The sequence below is a fragment of the Callorhinus ursinus genome, unplaced genomic scaffold, assembly GCF_003265705.2.
Source record: "Callorhinus ursinus isolate GAN/ISIS: 27379988/994484 unplaced genomic scaffold, GSC_fseal_2.0 scaffold10, whole genome shotgun sequence".
Lineage (NCBI taxonomy): Eukaryota > Metazoa > Chordata > Mammalia > Carnivora > Otariidae > Callorhinus > Callorhinus ursinus.
In genome coordinates, this window is record NW_027397072.1 from 37,386,681 (window position 1) to 37,402,141 (window position 15,461).

The 15,461-nt window shown below is 46.8% G+C and overlaps 1 protein-coding gene across 1 annotated transcript in view; it reads left to right on the forward strand.

Moving 5' to 3' along the window:
* Positions 1–15,461, forward strand: part of MERTK (MER proto-oncogene, tyrosine kinase) — a 99,258-nt gene that overhangs the window by 14,740 nt on the left and 69,057 nt on the right. The window contains exon 2 of the mRNA XM_025868190.2: positions 8,425–8,833. Within this exon, the coding sequence (XP_025723975.1) occupies positions 8,425–8,833 (409 nt within the window). The remainder of the gene's footprint in view (positions 1–8,424; positions 8,834–15,461) is intronic.

A 15,461-nucleotide genomic window follows, 5' to 3' on the forward strand; every position in this document is an offset into this window, starting at 1 on the left:
ACGCGTGTGTGTGTGAGCAGGAGGAGGGGCAGAAGGAGCAGGAGAGAGAGAATCCCACGCAGACTCCACACTTCCACAGAGCCCAATGCCCATGGCCCCAAGATCACGACCCTAGCTGAAATCAAGAGTCTGACAATCAACTAACTGACTGAGCCACCCAGGGGCCCTGAAAATGGCTTTTTATTAATAGGCCTTCAGGTATTGGTGGGCTGGAACGAATGTGTTGGGAGTGGCATGATGGAGGAATTAAATTTGGAGCCTGAGGGTCTCTCGTAGATCTCCTGAAAGCCACATCTGGCCCTTAGGGAGAACCAATCCCAGATACCCGGGGGCAAACTGCTTCACCACTCTGGCCAGAAAGTGTTCCTTCAGTCTTTCTGTGACACTTGGTATGCTGCCAAAGGGGAAAGAGAAGGAAAACCCGTAGTTAAATAAACATATATTCGTATTTCACTGCAAGAAGTTGAATGGTCTACGTCAGCATAAGTGGTCCCATATGTTCAGCATCGATGGTCCAGACATGACTAGTTGCACCTTTGAAACGACAGATCATTTGTTTCATGTTATGAAAATCTTAACTGGGGGCATGCTGGTGGCTCAGTCATTTAAGCATCTGCCTTCAGCTCAGGTCATGATCTCAGCGTCCTGGGATCCAAGTCCTGCATCGGGCTCCCTGTGCAGTGGGGAGTCTGCTTCTCCCTCTCCCTCTGCTCTCTCCCTGCTTGTGCTCTCTATCTCAGATAAATAAATAAAATCTTTAAAAAAAGAAAAAGAAAATCGTTTAACTGCCATTTATTGCATGTCTGTGCATGGCAGGCACTGCACAGAGTTTTATGTGCAGTGTTCTGCTATTATATTCTGCTGTTATTCTGAAAGAAGGAGGTGTTCTGCGTCTTACTTTACAGATGAGGAGACTGAATCTCACTTGAACAAGTGACTTGCACAAGGTCATCTGGCCTCTGAGTGGTTGAGCTGGGTGGGGCTAAACATTGCTTCTTTGACTCCAGAGTTCTTTTGAGTACCATGCTCTCCAACCACAGGCATTCAAACCTGAGCCTTCTGGGTGGGGATTCTCAGGCAGAACCCTCAAGAGCCCCTTTCCCCAAAGTGATTTGGGCTACTAGATCCATTCCCTAGAGCAGGGGCTCTGACCCTGGCTACACATTAGAATCACTAGAAGAGATTTTTTTTTTTAAGTCCCAATACCCAAACTGCACCCCTGACCAATAAACTCAAGCTCTGGAGATTCCAATGTTCTGTTAGTTTGGGAGGCACGCTGGAGAGCTAGGAGATGATAACGAAGAGTCACAGTCTGACTCTGGGAACTCTTTTCTGGTTGAATTGATGTTCCTCTACAGAAAGGACTTGAGGGGTGCAGTCTGCTTGGGAAGCTTCATTTGCAAAGCACTTCTACCAAGAAAAAGTTAAACGTCCAAGTCACAAGTGGGGTACACGCTGAAGGGGATCACGAGGAGCTGCTTAAAGCCCTTTGAGGCCCTTGGGACTTCACTGCGGAAGTGTGCGCACAAGGGGGAAAGGCACAGGGAGGCTCTGCTTTTTTTCTTAAGCCAGAAGGAATACCAGGGAGGTGGGGAAGTGATCCCGGTTATCATCATTGTTGCTCAGAGGTCTGAGCCCCTTTACACCCTCCAAGCAAGGGCTCAGAGAGGTTGAATAGCTTGCTTGATGTGCTGGGGTCCCTGTTTGCCCCCTCCAGACCTGCTCTGCACCCCAGGAGGCCCACCTGTGGGAGGGCAACAGTGAACTCACTCCCTGGCACTCTGGCTCCAGCTGGTTTGGGCTAAATGATACCAAGTTGTATATATTTGACTGAGTAGATCCCTGTGTATGGGCATATTCGCTGCTTATCTGAAATTCAAGTGTAACTGGAACGTCTTGTTTTTTATCTGGCAACGCTATGCCCGTTGGGGCGCATGTGGAAAATCTGATCTGCCCACACTGTGTTTTATACCCGACTTTGCTTTCTTCCCTCTGGGTAGACATGCCAGTGGGTTTTTGCTGGCACTCCGTCTTTTCTGCGATCGCACCACAGCTGTGACCCCTCCATACACAAGCAGCCAGACCACGTACTCCCCTTGATTTGCAGTAAAGCCCCTGCCAGAGCCCGTTCTGTCCCAGTCAGCTACCCAGCTTCTTCTAGCCGGGCTTTGCTACACTTGGTAAAAATGGGACGGTTCAGGAGTCAGTTTTATCCCGTGAATGGTCTTTTTTTCTGTGTAACTTTTCCCAAGCGGTGGAGTGCATTCACTCCAGCCAAGTTAATGTTTACCATTTACAGTTTGGGGACAATTGAGTCAAGTGATTTCAGGGTAAAGGTTTAAAATTTTTCTCTCATTAAAGTGTTGTTGCTACTCTTTATCAATTGAGAGACCTTCATGTTTACATAACGTGAAACAAAACTAAGTAGAAAGTTTCTGTTTGTTCTGGGTTCGGCCTCAGCGAGCCACAGGGATGGGGAAGGAGCCCTTAAACTAGATGACAGAAAAGGTGCCCAGGGCCATGATTCAGATATCTACCAGAATGATGGGGGTGGGGGAAGGGAGACAGTCCAGGTATGGCCCTTTCTCCTGGAGGGGGACACAGGGCACTGCAGGAGAGGGGATGGGGTGTGGGCCCTTTTTGTAAACTGCAAACCTACAGCTGAAGGAGACCTTTTTCCAACTGCCGGGGACCACTTCATAGCAAAGGCACAGCAGACATCCAGGACAGAAAGGAGGCGTTAGCTCCTGGGCAAAGGGCATCCTCCCCTCTGTCTGTCACTGCTCCCCTGGACCATGTATGCTTTGCAGGTAGGAAGCAAAGAACCTGCAGGAGTTCAAGGCTAAGCCCTCACTCTTGCATCCTCCTCTGGGCCTCCTGATTCTGAGGCTGAGCTTCAAAGAGCTCGCTTGAGGCCTCTGTTTTGTTGTTTGAGGAAGAGTAGAAAGAGCAGGGCAGCGGGTCCCATAGGCTGGCACTCCAGGCCTGTCCTTATTCCAACACTCAGGCAAAGGCGCTTCTGCTCTCCCTTTCCGGGCACCCAGGATTGTAAAGCAGATTGATGGCCCCTGACACCCAAGGCAGGGTTGAATGAAATAGAGCTTGCCAACCCACAGTCTTCCTCCTGCAGGCCTGCCCCCCATGCCCAGTCATCCTCCATGATTTGGAGGACCTCCACAGCCCGGATGCTGCCCAGTGCTGCCATTCCACCCACTATCCCTGGACCTGCAATTTAAGCAGCTTCTGCTTCCTTTATCCACCTTGGGCTGTAGTCCCAAGGCTTGCAGAAGAGGAAAGGAGCTCATGTTATGGAAGCATTATGGGGGCCAGCCAGCCCTGCAAAGGTACCTTAGAGCCCAGAGCCTTCTGGCCATCATAAGCCAGAAGTTTCTTTTCTCCTCTCATTCACGGGTGGCAATTCTGTTGTTCCAGCGTTGCTATTCCCTATGCACTGACCTCTCTGATTAGTCCCAGTGCTCATTCCTACAAGGCCCAGGCCTGGCCTCAGAAATCCTACTTCAGGTGGCCAACAGGCCCTCGGTTCAGATGCAAGCCAATGACAACAACATCAGCCAACATCTGTAGAATGTGCTGGCTGACCCTATATATCCGATCATGTCCTACCACGGAGGCACTCTTATCCTTGCAGGGGATCAGAGAGGCCAAAGAGCTTTTCTGAGGTCATAGCTCAGGCAGCAAGGGACTTTCCTGGGCAACCACTGAACAGTACTCACCACCAACCAGCCCACCTCCCATCACGCACACTCAGTAAGCACTCAGCCACCATTTGTGGATTTAAAGGTGGGACGGGCTAGTCAATCACACAGAAAGTAGACTGTTTACTAGCATCCCCCAACCAATTTTGAGTCTAACAGACTAAGGTCCCTAAATGTCTGGCCCACTGTGGCTAGGTGTGGTTGGTGGAGGAGGTGCTGCGTCAGAGGCAGTGAAAAGTTAGCAGCTTAACACGTAATCTCTGATTGGTCATTGCCCTGGCCTTTGGGTCTAAAACCTGGGATTGGTATTTTGCCTTTTTTCACATTATCCATAATCACTCAGGGCCCCCTATCTGCACTGTTGAGTTCTAAAGCACCATTCACACAGACTGCTATATGAATGGCAGCCCCCTCCAACCCCCACCACAGTTGTGCCGTGGGAACCTTACCAATATCACTGTCCATGAGGAGTTAGTCAGCCCTTGCTATCAACCCCTATAAATCAGCCATTCTCAGGTATTGGGCCGTGGCAGGTTTTTACTGATTCACAATAAAATAAGAAAATAGTAAGAAATAGGGGCTCCTGGGTGGCTCTGTTGGTTGAGTGGCCGACTCTTGATTTTGGCTCAGGTTGTGTTCTTGGGGTCCTGAGATAGAGCCCTGCTTTGGGCTCCATGATTGGTGCAGAATCTGCTTGTTCTTCTTCCTCTGCTCCTCCCCTGCTCATGCTCTCCTCTCTGTCTCTCAAGTAAATGGATGGGTAAAATTAAAATGGAAGAAAGAGAAAGAAAGAAAGAGAGAGAGAGAGAAAGAAAGAAAGAAAAAGAAAGGAAGGAAGGAAGGGAAGGAAGGAAAGAAGGAAGAAAGGAAAAAGAAAAGAAAAAAGGAAAGAAAGAAAGAAAGAAAGAAAGAAAGAAAGAAAGAAAGAAAGAAAGAAAGAAAGAAAGAAAGAAAGAAAGAAAGAAAGAAAGAAAAAGAAAGAAAGAAAGAAAGAAAAAGAAAAGAAAGAATAATAGCTAGTAGTTACTGAGTGCTGACTCTGAGCCCGACATGGTAGTAGGTCCTTTATTGCTAACAGCAACCCTATGGGGCACCGTTATTGCCATCCCCACTTCCCCTGTGAGGAAACTGAACCAGAAGCAGCCTCCTGGCCTGTATTCTTCTAGCAACAACCAGAATCACAACCACTCCGGAGAACTCTCCTGTGTTCTAAGATTACATCCTTCCTAAATACTTGGTGTCAGGAGCAACCTTGCTGTCCTGGGACGATGTCCTGGGTAGAGAGCTCGGCTCCTGGCCCCTCGCCCATCCTTCCTGCTTCCTGGCCACTCTGCTTGTTAGGTCTTCTGCTATCTTCCTGGCGGTTTTCCCACCTCCTGGCCTCCTCCTTCCTGCTCGACTTGCTCCTGCTCAGCCAGATGTCAGTGCCAGGGTCAAGTAAGGCTCTGATCTTCCCCCTCCCCTGCTCAGAAACCTTCCAAGAATCGCTGCTGCCTCAGCCAGGATTCGGGGTTCTCCAAGGTCAGCCTGTATCCACTCGCTCTGTCACTTCGGTCCGAGCACAGGAGCGCCACCCTACGGCTACATTCATGTTCCCAAACTATTAGGGCCTCCTCTTTCCCTTCAGTTTTCCACCGTTCCTGCCCCTTGAAACCCTGTCCACCTCTCCTCCCTCAATTCGTGCCCTTACTGACTCATTCAACACACCTACTTTGAGCATCGTCTGTGAGCTGGCTATAGTGTGGGTGCTAGGCCTCTTGGGGTTCTCAGTCCAGCAGGAGAGAAAGAACTGAATGAGGAATCACAGAAGGTGCAACAAAGGGGAGGGCCCCAGCACCTCATGTAGCAGGGCTAAGTGGTCAGGGGGTGGGGAGGGACCAGGGAAGGCCTCCCTGACATTGTCAGGACCTCCCCCTAGCCCTAGTTAGCTTTGTCCCATTTCCCCCGGGACCCTCTGCTGCCCCTCCTCTGGGGCAAGTGCCTTTCTGTACCCCATTAAATTATCACAGCAAATCTTAGACCCAGTAGGTGCTGTGTAAGTATTGGTTGGGAATTGAATCATTGTGCCCACTCCTGGCAATTCAGCTCGTGGAGCTTAGCTATCTTTTCAACCATCATAGTGATTACAGGGTGGGCTTGCTGCTCCTGACATCATCTGAGTGGGTGGCCTTGCCTTTAGTTTGTTCGGTGAGCTGCTTAGCTCATAGAAAACTGAAGACTGTACCCAACTGTAATCAGAGGTTATTTTGCAGGGTTGGGATTACAAAACAGGTTTCCATTTTATATTTTCTGTGCTTCTATAAATATTTGAATTTTCCACTACCAACTTGGGTTACCTTTATAATTTGGCATTTTAAATGTCTTTAAGTAAATTAAACCAAATTATTATTTGCTTCTCCCACTCCACCTGTTTGCTTTATGTTTCAAGAAAAACAAAGTTGTCTGGACATACCCCTGACTTCCCATTCCCATGGATGTCAATGAATAAGGACCATAGACAAATTTGCTGACCTAAGAGGCAAAGGTGAATTGTAAGTGCTTCAAAGCCTCAAGAAAAAGAGCATTCTTGTGGAGGGTCTGCAGCCATAAAATAAACAGCCAGAGCATTCATAACTGCAGAAAGTGTCCCCAAATTCAGAGGAAGATGATGGAACTGGATGGGACCCAGGCAGAGCTTTGCCATTCCCTGCTAAGAGCCCAGGCCCGCATTTGTGCATAAGATTTGCATGGCATGGGGGTGACAGGAGAGGCAGGGGCCCCTCTCTGCAGAGTCACCCTGACCGCCACTCCCTGGAATAAATGAACGCTCCCATCACAGCACACTCATCTGTCTGGATGGCTGGGCTCAAGGCCAGCCTGCGGCTGACCCACATAGCCTCCCCCAAAGCATGCAGAGGGCCCCTGCTCTCCCACAGCCCCTGAGACCTCAGGCTAACGGCAAGCAGCCAACCTTCCCCGGTTTCTTATAGTGAAATCTCTTCTCCAACCTGGCATTCACCCTGGAGGCAGTTCTCAAATGCATCAACTATGAGAGCCGACCTGGCATGAAAGTCATATGGAGAAAACTCCCTAACAGAAGCCGTAACCTTCAGTTGAGGAAGATGTGCAGGCCAGAGTGACCTGGCAGGGAGGAAGCCAGAGGAACAAATTCTCAGATCCTTCCTTCTGCCCCCAAATCTCCTGCTTGTATCTTCATTGGCCAAATAAGTGCTTAGTTGACTCCCTAGGCTAAACATTATTTGTTGCTTATCTGAAATTCAAGCTTAACTAGGCATCCTGTGTTCTTGTTTGCTAAATTTGGCACAACCCTAAGCAGAGACCACCCTACTCCCTCACACACACACACTCAGGAGCCCAGGAGGGTGTGACATCCTGAGTGTGGCAGAGGCACAGCTTTCGAGTGGGGACCCCCAGTCACTTACTCACAAAATGCCAGACCTGTGTCTCTCCCGCTTTCTGCCTGTCTCAAGCACTTGTGGCGAACGTGTTTGAATATATAACCCCCAGCGTAGAATATATGTTCCAGAAGCGCTATTAAAAAAACCAGAAGTATCACTATTGTGGACCAGTATTTTTAGAAATACTTGTGGGCCAGATGAAATCAACATTTCCAGGTCCATTCCAGCAGGCATGCGTTTTACTAGAAGCTCCAAGTCATCCTGTAGTTGGTGACATGAGTGACTGATGTTTTTCCCCTATATCTAGAGATGGGTCACATTGAGGAGCCAGAATTGTAAACTCCTGTCTTTGTACCAGTAGCAGCCTATGCAAGACCACTGGCCAAATTTGTGGCATAGTCTGTGACTGAGAACACAGCCAGAAAAGTGATCTCGGGGGCCATCATCACCTTCCTGCCATGCTGTTGAGTTTGGCGTGAAGGACTTTGAATGAGTCACAATTTTGAAAAATGGTGAAGGTGGTCAAAAGGTGCAAACCTCCAGTTATAAAATATATGAGTCCTGGCGATGTACAGTATGGTGACTATAGTTAACAATACTGCTTTGTTAAAAAAAAAAACCCCAAATACTGTATTGTATACTCTCTACCTAAGAGAGTAGGTCTTTAAAGTTCTCATCACCAGAAGAAAAATTTTGTAACTATGTGTTGTGATGGTAGTCAGCTAAGCTAACTACATTATTATGATCATCATTTTGCAATATTTACAAATAATCAAATCATTATGTTGTACACCTGAAACTAATATAATATGTCCATTATATCTCAATTTAAAAAAAAAGTAAACAGTTTTTGAGGGGGTGTCTGGGTAGCTCAGTCGGTTAAGTGTCTGACTCTCGATTTCACCTCAGGTCATGATCTCAGGCTCGTGAGATCGAACCCCACATTGGGCTCCATGCTGAGCATGAAGTGCACTTAAGAATCTCTCCCTCTCCCTCTGCTCCTCCCCCCCGCCCCGCCCCCCTCTTGTGCTCGCATGTGCTCTCTCTCTCTCTAAAATAAAATAAAATTTAAATTTAAAAAAGGAAACAATTTTTGATGGGGGGAGTTATATTTCTTAAAAATTCCTTAGGAGGTAAGTGAACAGATGAATGAAATTATGAATGAGAATATACGTCCAGACGTATATTCTGCTCATGTTTTCTGAGGACACCGAGGATACTCCAATTCTCTCATCATGGCCTTAGAGATTGGGTACCTATTTGGAAAACTCCATTATTTAAAAGGCTAAATATCAGATTTCTTTTTGCAGCTGTTGCAGAGGTAAGGGAAGAAACCAAGCCTGACCTGCCATTGCCGGGAGGCCTGCAAGCTGACCACACGCCATTTTCCCTTCCTCACACCAGTGGGCACCAGCCTGCCTTGATGTCTTCACCAACCCAGCCCGGACGACCGCATACAGGGAATGCAGCTCATCCTGGGGTGACCTCTGCTGGGTCAAAGCTCCTACCGCCTCTTGCGTTTAATCATACAATTGGCCACATAATACTTTCTGAACATAAAGATGTCAAATTTAATTGCTCCATCAATATACCTAATATGTACCAGGACATTGCAGTTATTTCTTGGTGGAAAGATGGGAAGGAGTTGCTTGGGGCACATCATGCCATCACTCAGTTTTATCCGGATGACGAAGTTACAGCAATAATCGCCTCCTTCAGGTATGTGTTCTCTCTTCCTTTCTTTTTTTTAATGTTGTTATTTGTGATTCAAAAGCCAAAACCTCGAAGTTAAAAAACAGATTTTTGTTTTCTGTGTTAGCAACCCTCCTGGTGCATTTAGAGTGTAGATTAGTAGCTGACAGTCTGTATCGTTGATCTCTTTTACGTTGATCTTGGCCCCACTGAAACTTGATTATCAGAGGCTCTGCATCCCGGGGAACCACTCCCCCTTTTCCCCCACTGACCTCCAAGTTATGTCAAGTCCCGCTTGACTCAGTCTCCCAGTAGTAGGAACAGTGTTTCTTACCGGGTGTGAGGAGACATCTAAATCACCGCATGGGCATGGAGCTTTGAACACATTCCCCTCCCTTTGATTTGCCTTATCCCCCCCGCCTTCCACCTGTCCCCACCACCCCCTGCTTCTGCAGATCATGGTGCTGATGTAGCCCTCATGCCTATTGGGCTGGGAAAAAGGTGGAAGGTGGAAGATCTAAAGGCTGGGGAAATGAGATAGACCTTCAGCCACTTGGGTCACCGTCTCCATGTTCCACTTTGTTGGAGGGGCCAGCCAAATGCTCTGGGTTGTGGGGGGTGTGATTGGGCTAAGCCAAGTCAGCATGTATATCTGGAAGAATCCATTGTTCCTAGGACTGCATCATCATATTTGCAGTGTACTGCAGACAGTGAGCCAGCTGCTTCGCTTCTCCCCCATCCCTTTTTTATTTACTGCTCTGTCCTCTTTAGCCAGGAGGGGTTTGGGTTTTTTGTTTTCGAGTCAAGAGTCTCTTTGCATGTACAGCTGCAGAGTTCAGTGGACCTGTGGTCCTTGAAAAGCTCAAAATGAGGTCAGAACCACACAGTTGGAGCAAGTGCCTTTTCCCTGGGATTCTTCCCCTCGGAGCGGAGCCCTCTTGGATCTGGGACGTTTTCACTTTCTCTGGCCTGATACTCGGGGCAGTCCCAGACAGGGTCACGTCTTTGGTGAATCATTTTGTTTCCTTTTCAGAAAACTGCCTCAGAGATACCACAAGGCTAACAACTCCAGTTAGAGTTTAGTGTGTCAACACTTCCACAAGATGCACCCTTTTTTTTTTCCATATTTTTTCCAAGTTATAGGCTTGGTTAGCATCAAAGCAAAGAACATAGTTTTCACATTTTCCATTGGTTGATTTAAACTCTGGCTAGGTCTCTCGGGCTGCCATTCTCAGCCAGTTGGCTGAGACCACTCAGGAGATTTGACTACATTCTTTTCTGCATCAGCTACAAAACACAGACATTTTACCATGCTATAGACACAGCTTCCGATGACAGAAGTAAGATCATCATTTAATAATGAATAAGGAGCAGTTTATTTTGTTTAAAGATTTTATTTATTTGAGAGAGAGAGCACGAGCAGGGGGAGTGGCAGAGGGAGAAGCAGACTCTCTGCTGAGCAGGGAGCCCGATGCAGGTCTCCTTCCTGGCACTCCGGGATCATGACCTGAGCCAAAGGCAGATGCTTAACCGACTGAGCCACCCAGGCCCCCCTAGGGAGCAGTTTAAAGGCTTCAAGAAACAGAACCCTGGCACATTGGGCTCATCAGGTATCACTGGAGGAAAGTACTACCCTGCTGACTCTCTGGGCTAGGAGTCCTGAACAGGGGTCCTGCCACTGGCCAGCCAGGAGACCATGGGTGAGCTGCCTTCTTGCCAAAGAGATGGGTTTGGACCCCATGACCAGCAGCTTCAGGTGTGTTCAAGGGGTCCATGAGCTGATTTCAAAGGACCTAAATTGGAGAGTTTTTAAACTTAAGAGTAGATAGTGGTGTATTTTGGATTTGTGTCCAGAGTTCAGAAGGTTACCTGGGTCATAGTTTTAGAACTTTAGGGAAAAAAATGATACTTTTGCATGGGTTCCATTTCATTTTCATAAACTCATTCTGAAGGGGAAAAAATCTTATTTGGCCTCCAAACTAAGCCATAAAGCAAATTTAGTGCTCAGGATTCTTATAAATGGTGGATGCTGTGCTGAACGGAGCAGCTTTGGGGACAATACCAAGTCCACCATTGTAATATTCAGCTATATTAAAGCCATGTTCAGGTGATCCAGGAGCCATATAGTGATTCAATGAAGTAAATTATAGTGACTTAAGATTATAAATATTTGTGTAATTTCTTGGCAGGAGAGAAGGATGTTGGAGCCCCTAAATTTGATATCTTTTAGGTGAGGACCCTGAGGTCCCTATGAGTAGGGTGACTTGTCCAGGGTCACTAGGGAGTAAGTTGTCACCCTTAAGCAGGGGACTTGATTTGTACATCTGCAGTGTCTTCTATTCTCCCATCTCATAGGCCCTAAAACAGATCTACTCTGGTTCCCAGGAACAGTGAAGAGTTAAAGACTATTCCATGTATGGAATTTAATCAGGAATTCATTAGCCTGCAATTTTGTTGGAATTGCCATTAACAATACCTGTATGGACCACGTGTATTTAAGGGAATGGACAAAATACAGATGTGTGTATATTGGCAGGGGTCAGAGGAATTATGGAGAGAAGCACACGGTATTTTGAGTTAGGTCACGGAACCATTTTTGTATAAGGTATTTTTATAAGAAAGGGTAGAATTATAAGAAATGAGTTTTGAAAATGATGGGGTCTCCAGATTGAGGCCCCCGTGCAGGTACCAGCATGCATCTTTAACTATGAAGCAATTGTGAGTTGCTGGAGACTGACAGGATTGTGGATGTGATGTACCTTTCTTAGTCTTTCATGGTTCCACATTTCCTCCTCTATATCAGGCAGACCCCACACTTACTCTCCTAAATGCCCCATTCTGGAAAACAAGGGTTAGTCAAGTGTCTGCCTTTTGACCCTAGAACAAGATCCATTCTGGTCGAAGGTATAGATTAGGGCGTGTGCCCACTTAAGGCCATGGAGCTTTCCCCTTTTATTCCTTCTATTGCTTCCACAGCCCCTCTTTTCTGTGGTGGCCTGATGCTGTCATGGTGCTCTCTCCCTTCCAAAAGAAGAAAAGATTGTGATAAAGCAGTTTACACTAAGGAAAGCGTTCACATTCACTGGTGATATCATTTTAGACATGAGGAGTAGAGATTTTTTTTTTTTCCCCCAAATCACCACACAGGCAACTGCCCACCAGTTATAAAAACGGTCAGCCTTGCTCGTGAAGGTGTTTGCAGGCAAGGCACCTTATTGGGTGAATAACTACCTGAATGAACGTCTGGACATTGAGACAAGGAGGGTACAGCTGGTCTGTGTCCTGCATGTACCTGTGAACAGGAGGGAGGGGAAGGGAGAACCTAAGGTCAGGAGCAGAAGTGCTGAGATAGTGTTAATAGGTTAGTTAAGGTAGTGTTTCCTTCAGGTTATGGATTTGGCCTTGGAGGGGAAGTCAGGGGAGAGGACCTGGCATCACTCAGGAGCCAACTCCTCTTTCAGTCAAACCTCAGTTTATTGAAACTGGGGATGGGAGCGGGGATGGAAATGATAGAAGTTCGTGTGCATTTAAATACAAGTCCCACCTACTTAGGAAAGACTAAAGAGATTTAAGATCATGAGTGAGAGTGTTCCTGAAAGATTTTAGAAATTGCTTGGTCTTCGTTTCTGTATGTACATATTTTAAAGTTATTTTAATAGTAATGTATGTACTTGGTTAAACACTTAGGAAATACCAAACACATACAGAGAAACTGTGGGCCACAACCCTGAGGAAACCCTTCCAAGCACATATAAATTTAATATTCCTAAAATGAAATTGGCATTCCATGACACAGATGATTATGTATCTCATTTCGTTCACTTAATGTTATGCACGTTTTCCTGTATAGTTAAAAGTCTTCAAAACGTTTTAATGGCTGCTAAATGCCACTGTGACCTGCTGTTGTAAAACAGAGGCACATATAGAAGAACGTAAATGAAATTGTAAAGGGAAAATCTTAAATCTTATTTTCAGAATGCCAACATCCGGGGCGTATACAAGGGAGGAAAGAACTGATATGGTACTTCAAGTCCAGATGCCCTCTTGAGGTGGGCCCATTCTGTGCTAATAGTATAATAATATTATATTATTATAATAATAATTATAGGTGTGGGAAACACTCAGTGTCTGCTAGCAGGTTGGGGTGTTCCTAATTGATGGTTTAGTGATTAATACTGAAAATTGTGCCCCACACCCCACATACCCCACATTCCTGACCTAGTCCTGGCTGGTGTGCAGCTCAGGCTGCATTTCTCCAGAGCGTCTAGTTTTTCTCTTTTGCAGGACTTAAGTCACCGGGCTGGGCCACCCCCTTGGCTCTCCAACTGGTATGCTGCCTCGTCTGCGCATGATACCAACTTGAAACTGTAGCTCATCCCTTTGTCCAGATCCCCGGATGCTGCATAGCCAGGGTCTTTCCCTGGAGTCTCTAAAAGAGGGTGTAATTTTGGGGATACACAGTTAGCTCTACACTCTGGCACAGGGCATAAGGAGCTCTCTGGCTTAGGTGGAAACACTAGCTAGGGGTGTAAAGCATTCCAGGCAGACACCAGCCATCAGACCAGAAGACTAGGGAGACCAACTCTCAAGCAAAAACAAAAGCCGCTGTTCCTTTGGGCAGCCAGGCCCTGCAGATTTAGTTTATTGGGGTAATTTGTGGCCAAGGGAAAGGATTTGATATGTTTTCTGTGTAGCCTCAGGATTGCCCACTGGGAATTAAGTTCTAGCTTAGTTGTCAGTAGCTTAAGCTGGAAGGACTTTATTGCTTTCAAAAATTGGAATTCTTTAAAAATGTTTTCATTTTTAATTTTTTTATCGTGGTAAAATATACATAAATGTATTTTAACCCTTTCCGAGTGTATAATTCAGCGGCATTAAGTACATTCACACTGTTGTGAGGCCCTCACCACCATCCATGCCCAGAACTTTCTCATCCTCCCAAAGGGAAACTCTGTGCCCATTAAACCCTAACTCCTCACCGGCTTTTCCCTCAGTCCTTGGTGATCTCTATTCTACTTTCTTTCTCTGTGACTACTCTAGGTACCTCACGTAGGTGGAATTGTGCGACATTTGCTCTTTTTTGTGTTTCTTTTAAGAAGGCTGTAGAACTTAGCTGCTCCTGAAGAGTCATTCCTGAGCAAGGCGGTCTAGCTGTGAGGGGTCTGCGGGACAGGGAGGCTCTGTGTGTCCTTGCAGCTGGTCCTGGAGCTAAGCCAGCTGAGGCTGCACTATTATGACGGGCTTTGCAGGTGCCAGCCCCACGGCTCAGTCCAGGTGGTTCCTGTCTAGACGCGGTGGCTGAGTCCATATGGTGCCTTTGGTTTTCCCTGGTTCAGAGGTTTGTATTTGGCCAAAATCTGACATGATTTTTATACCTTCTTGGAAGCGATGCATACACATGGCAAAATACTCCAACGGTTCAAAAATCCTCCCTTCCACTCCAGCCTCCAGCCCTTCCCCAGCGAGGAGCTGTGGTTATCCAATGCTTGGGTATCTTTTGGAGATATTCAATCCATATGAGTTTGTGTGTGTGTGTGTGTGTGTGTGTGTGTGCGTGCGCATGCGTGCGCCTGGCCTCAGAGTTCATCTAATAAAATGCTACAGCTCTGGTTAAATCAAAACCCAGGACTCAACATTTTTTGTGGCTGTGTAAATGCTGTTTTCAGCTGAGTCATGTTAGTAGGCTGTGATTACATCTTACCTCTGTATAGCTTTTTGATTTTCCTCAATTTAAGAGCTTCCTTGTTGGTTAGTTTGCTTAATTTTCTAAGTATCAATCTCTCGTTTGTCCCTAAACTCTAAAAGCATCTCCCCACAAAGTGATGAAATTACCAGACCTGGTTTTTTCCCTAGGAGTTGCCTGTCCTGAGGCTGTCCCTCCTCCTGCTCCAGTCTGGGCAGCTTGCCCCCCAACTCTGAGGTACAGCTCAGTCATCTTTGCTCCTATTGTGGGGGCCCTTGTTGCTCCTGTTTCCTCCAGGAGCCCCAGGTTCCACATACCCCGCCCCCAACCCTGTTCTTGGCTTTTACTCCTTCATTTTGGCACGGAGCCCATCCTCCACTAGCATGTCTGAAAATGCCATTATCTTTTCTGCCCTCACCTTGAGGTAGTTTGGCTGGATACAGAATTCAAAAGGGAAATAATTTCCTGTTGTCGTTTGGAAGTCATTGATAGATCTTTTCGCTCGAAGATTTGTTCCTGAGAAGTGTGGTGCTGTTCTGATTCATGGGTGGTGCTGCTTTACTTCTCTCTGGAAGCTTCTGGGATCTCCACCTTATCTTGGAGTGGTGACATTCCCTGGTGAAGCCCCTTAGTGGGTCTTTTCTCTCCCACTGTGCTGCCCACCTAGGGGCCTGGTTAGGAAAGACCTAGATCTCCAGTTCTGGGGCATTTTCTTCAGTTATGCTCCCTTTCCTGTGTTCTTTCTGGAACTCCTCTTGCTCCGTTTTTGGAGCCCCTAGATTGCTATTCAGAGCTCAGAGCCTTTGCTGGGGAACCTCCAGAGACTCCCTGCTGTTTTCCTTAAGGGAGGAGGAGCTTGGGGGCAATCGCTGCTGTCTCCACCTCACCCCCTCCCTGCCTTCAGCACAGCAGCCTTTACTTGCTTGTCTAGGAGGCAACAAGTAGAACTATTTGTGGAAAATCTTTCCTGTG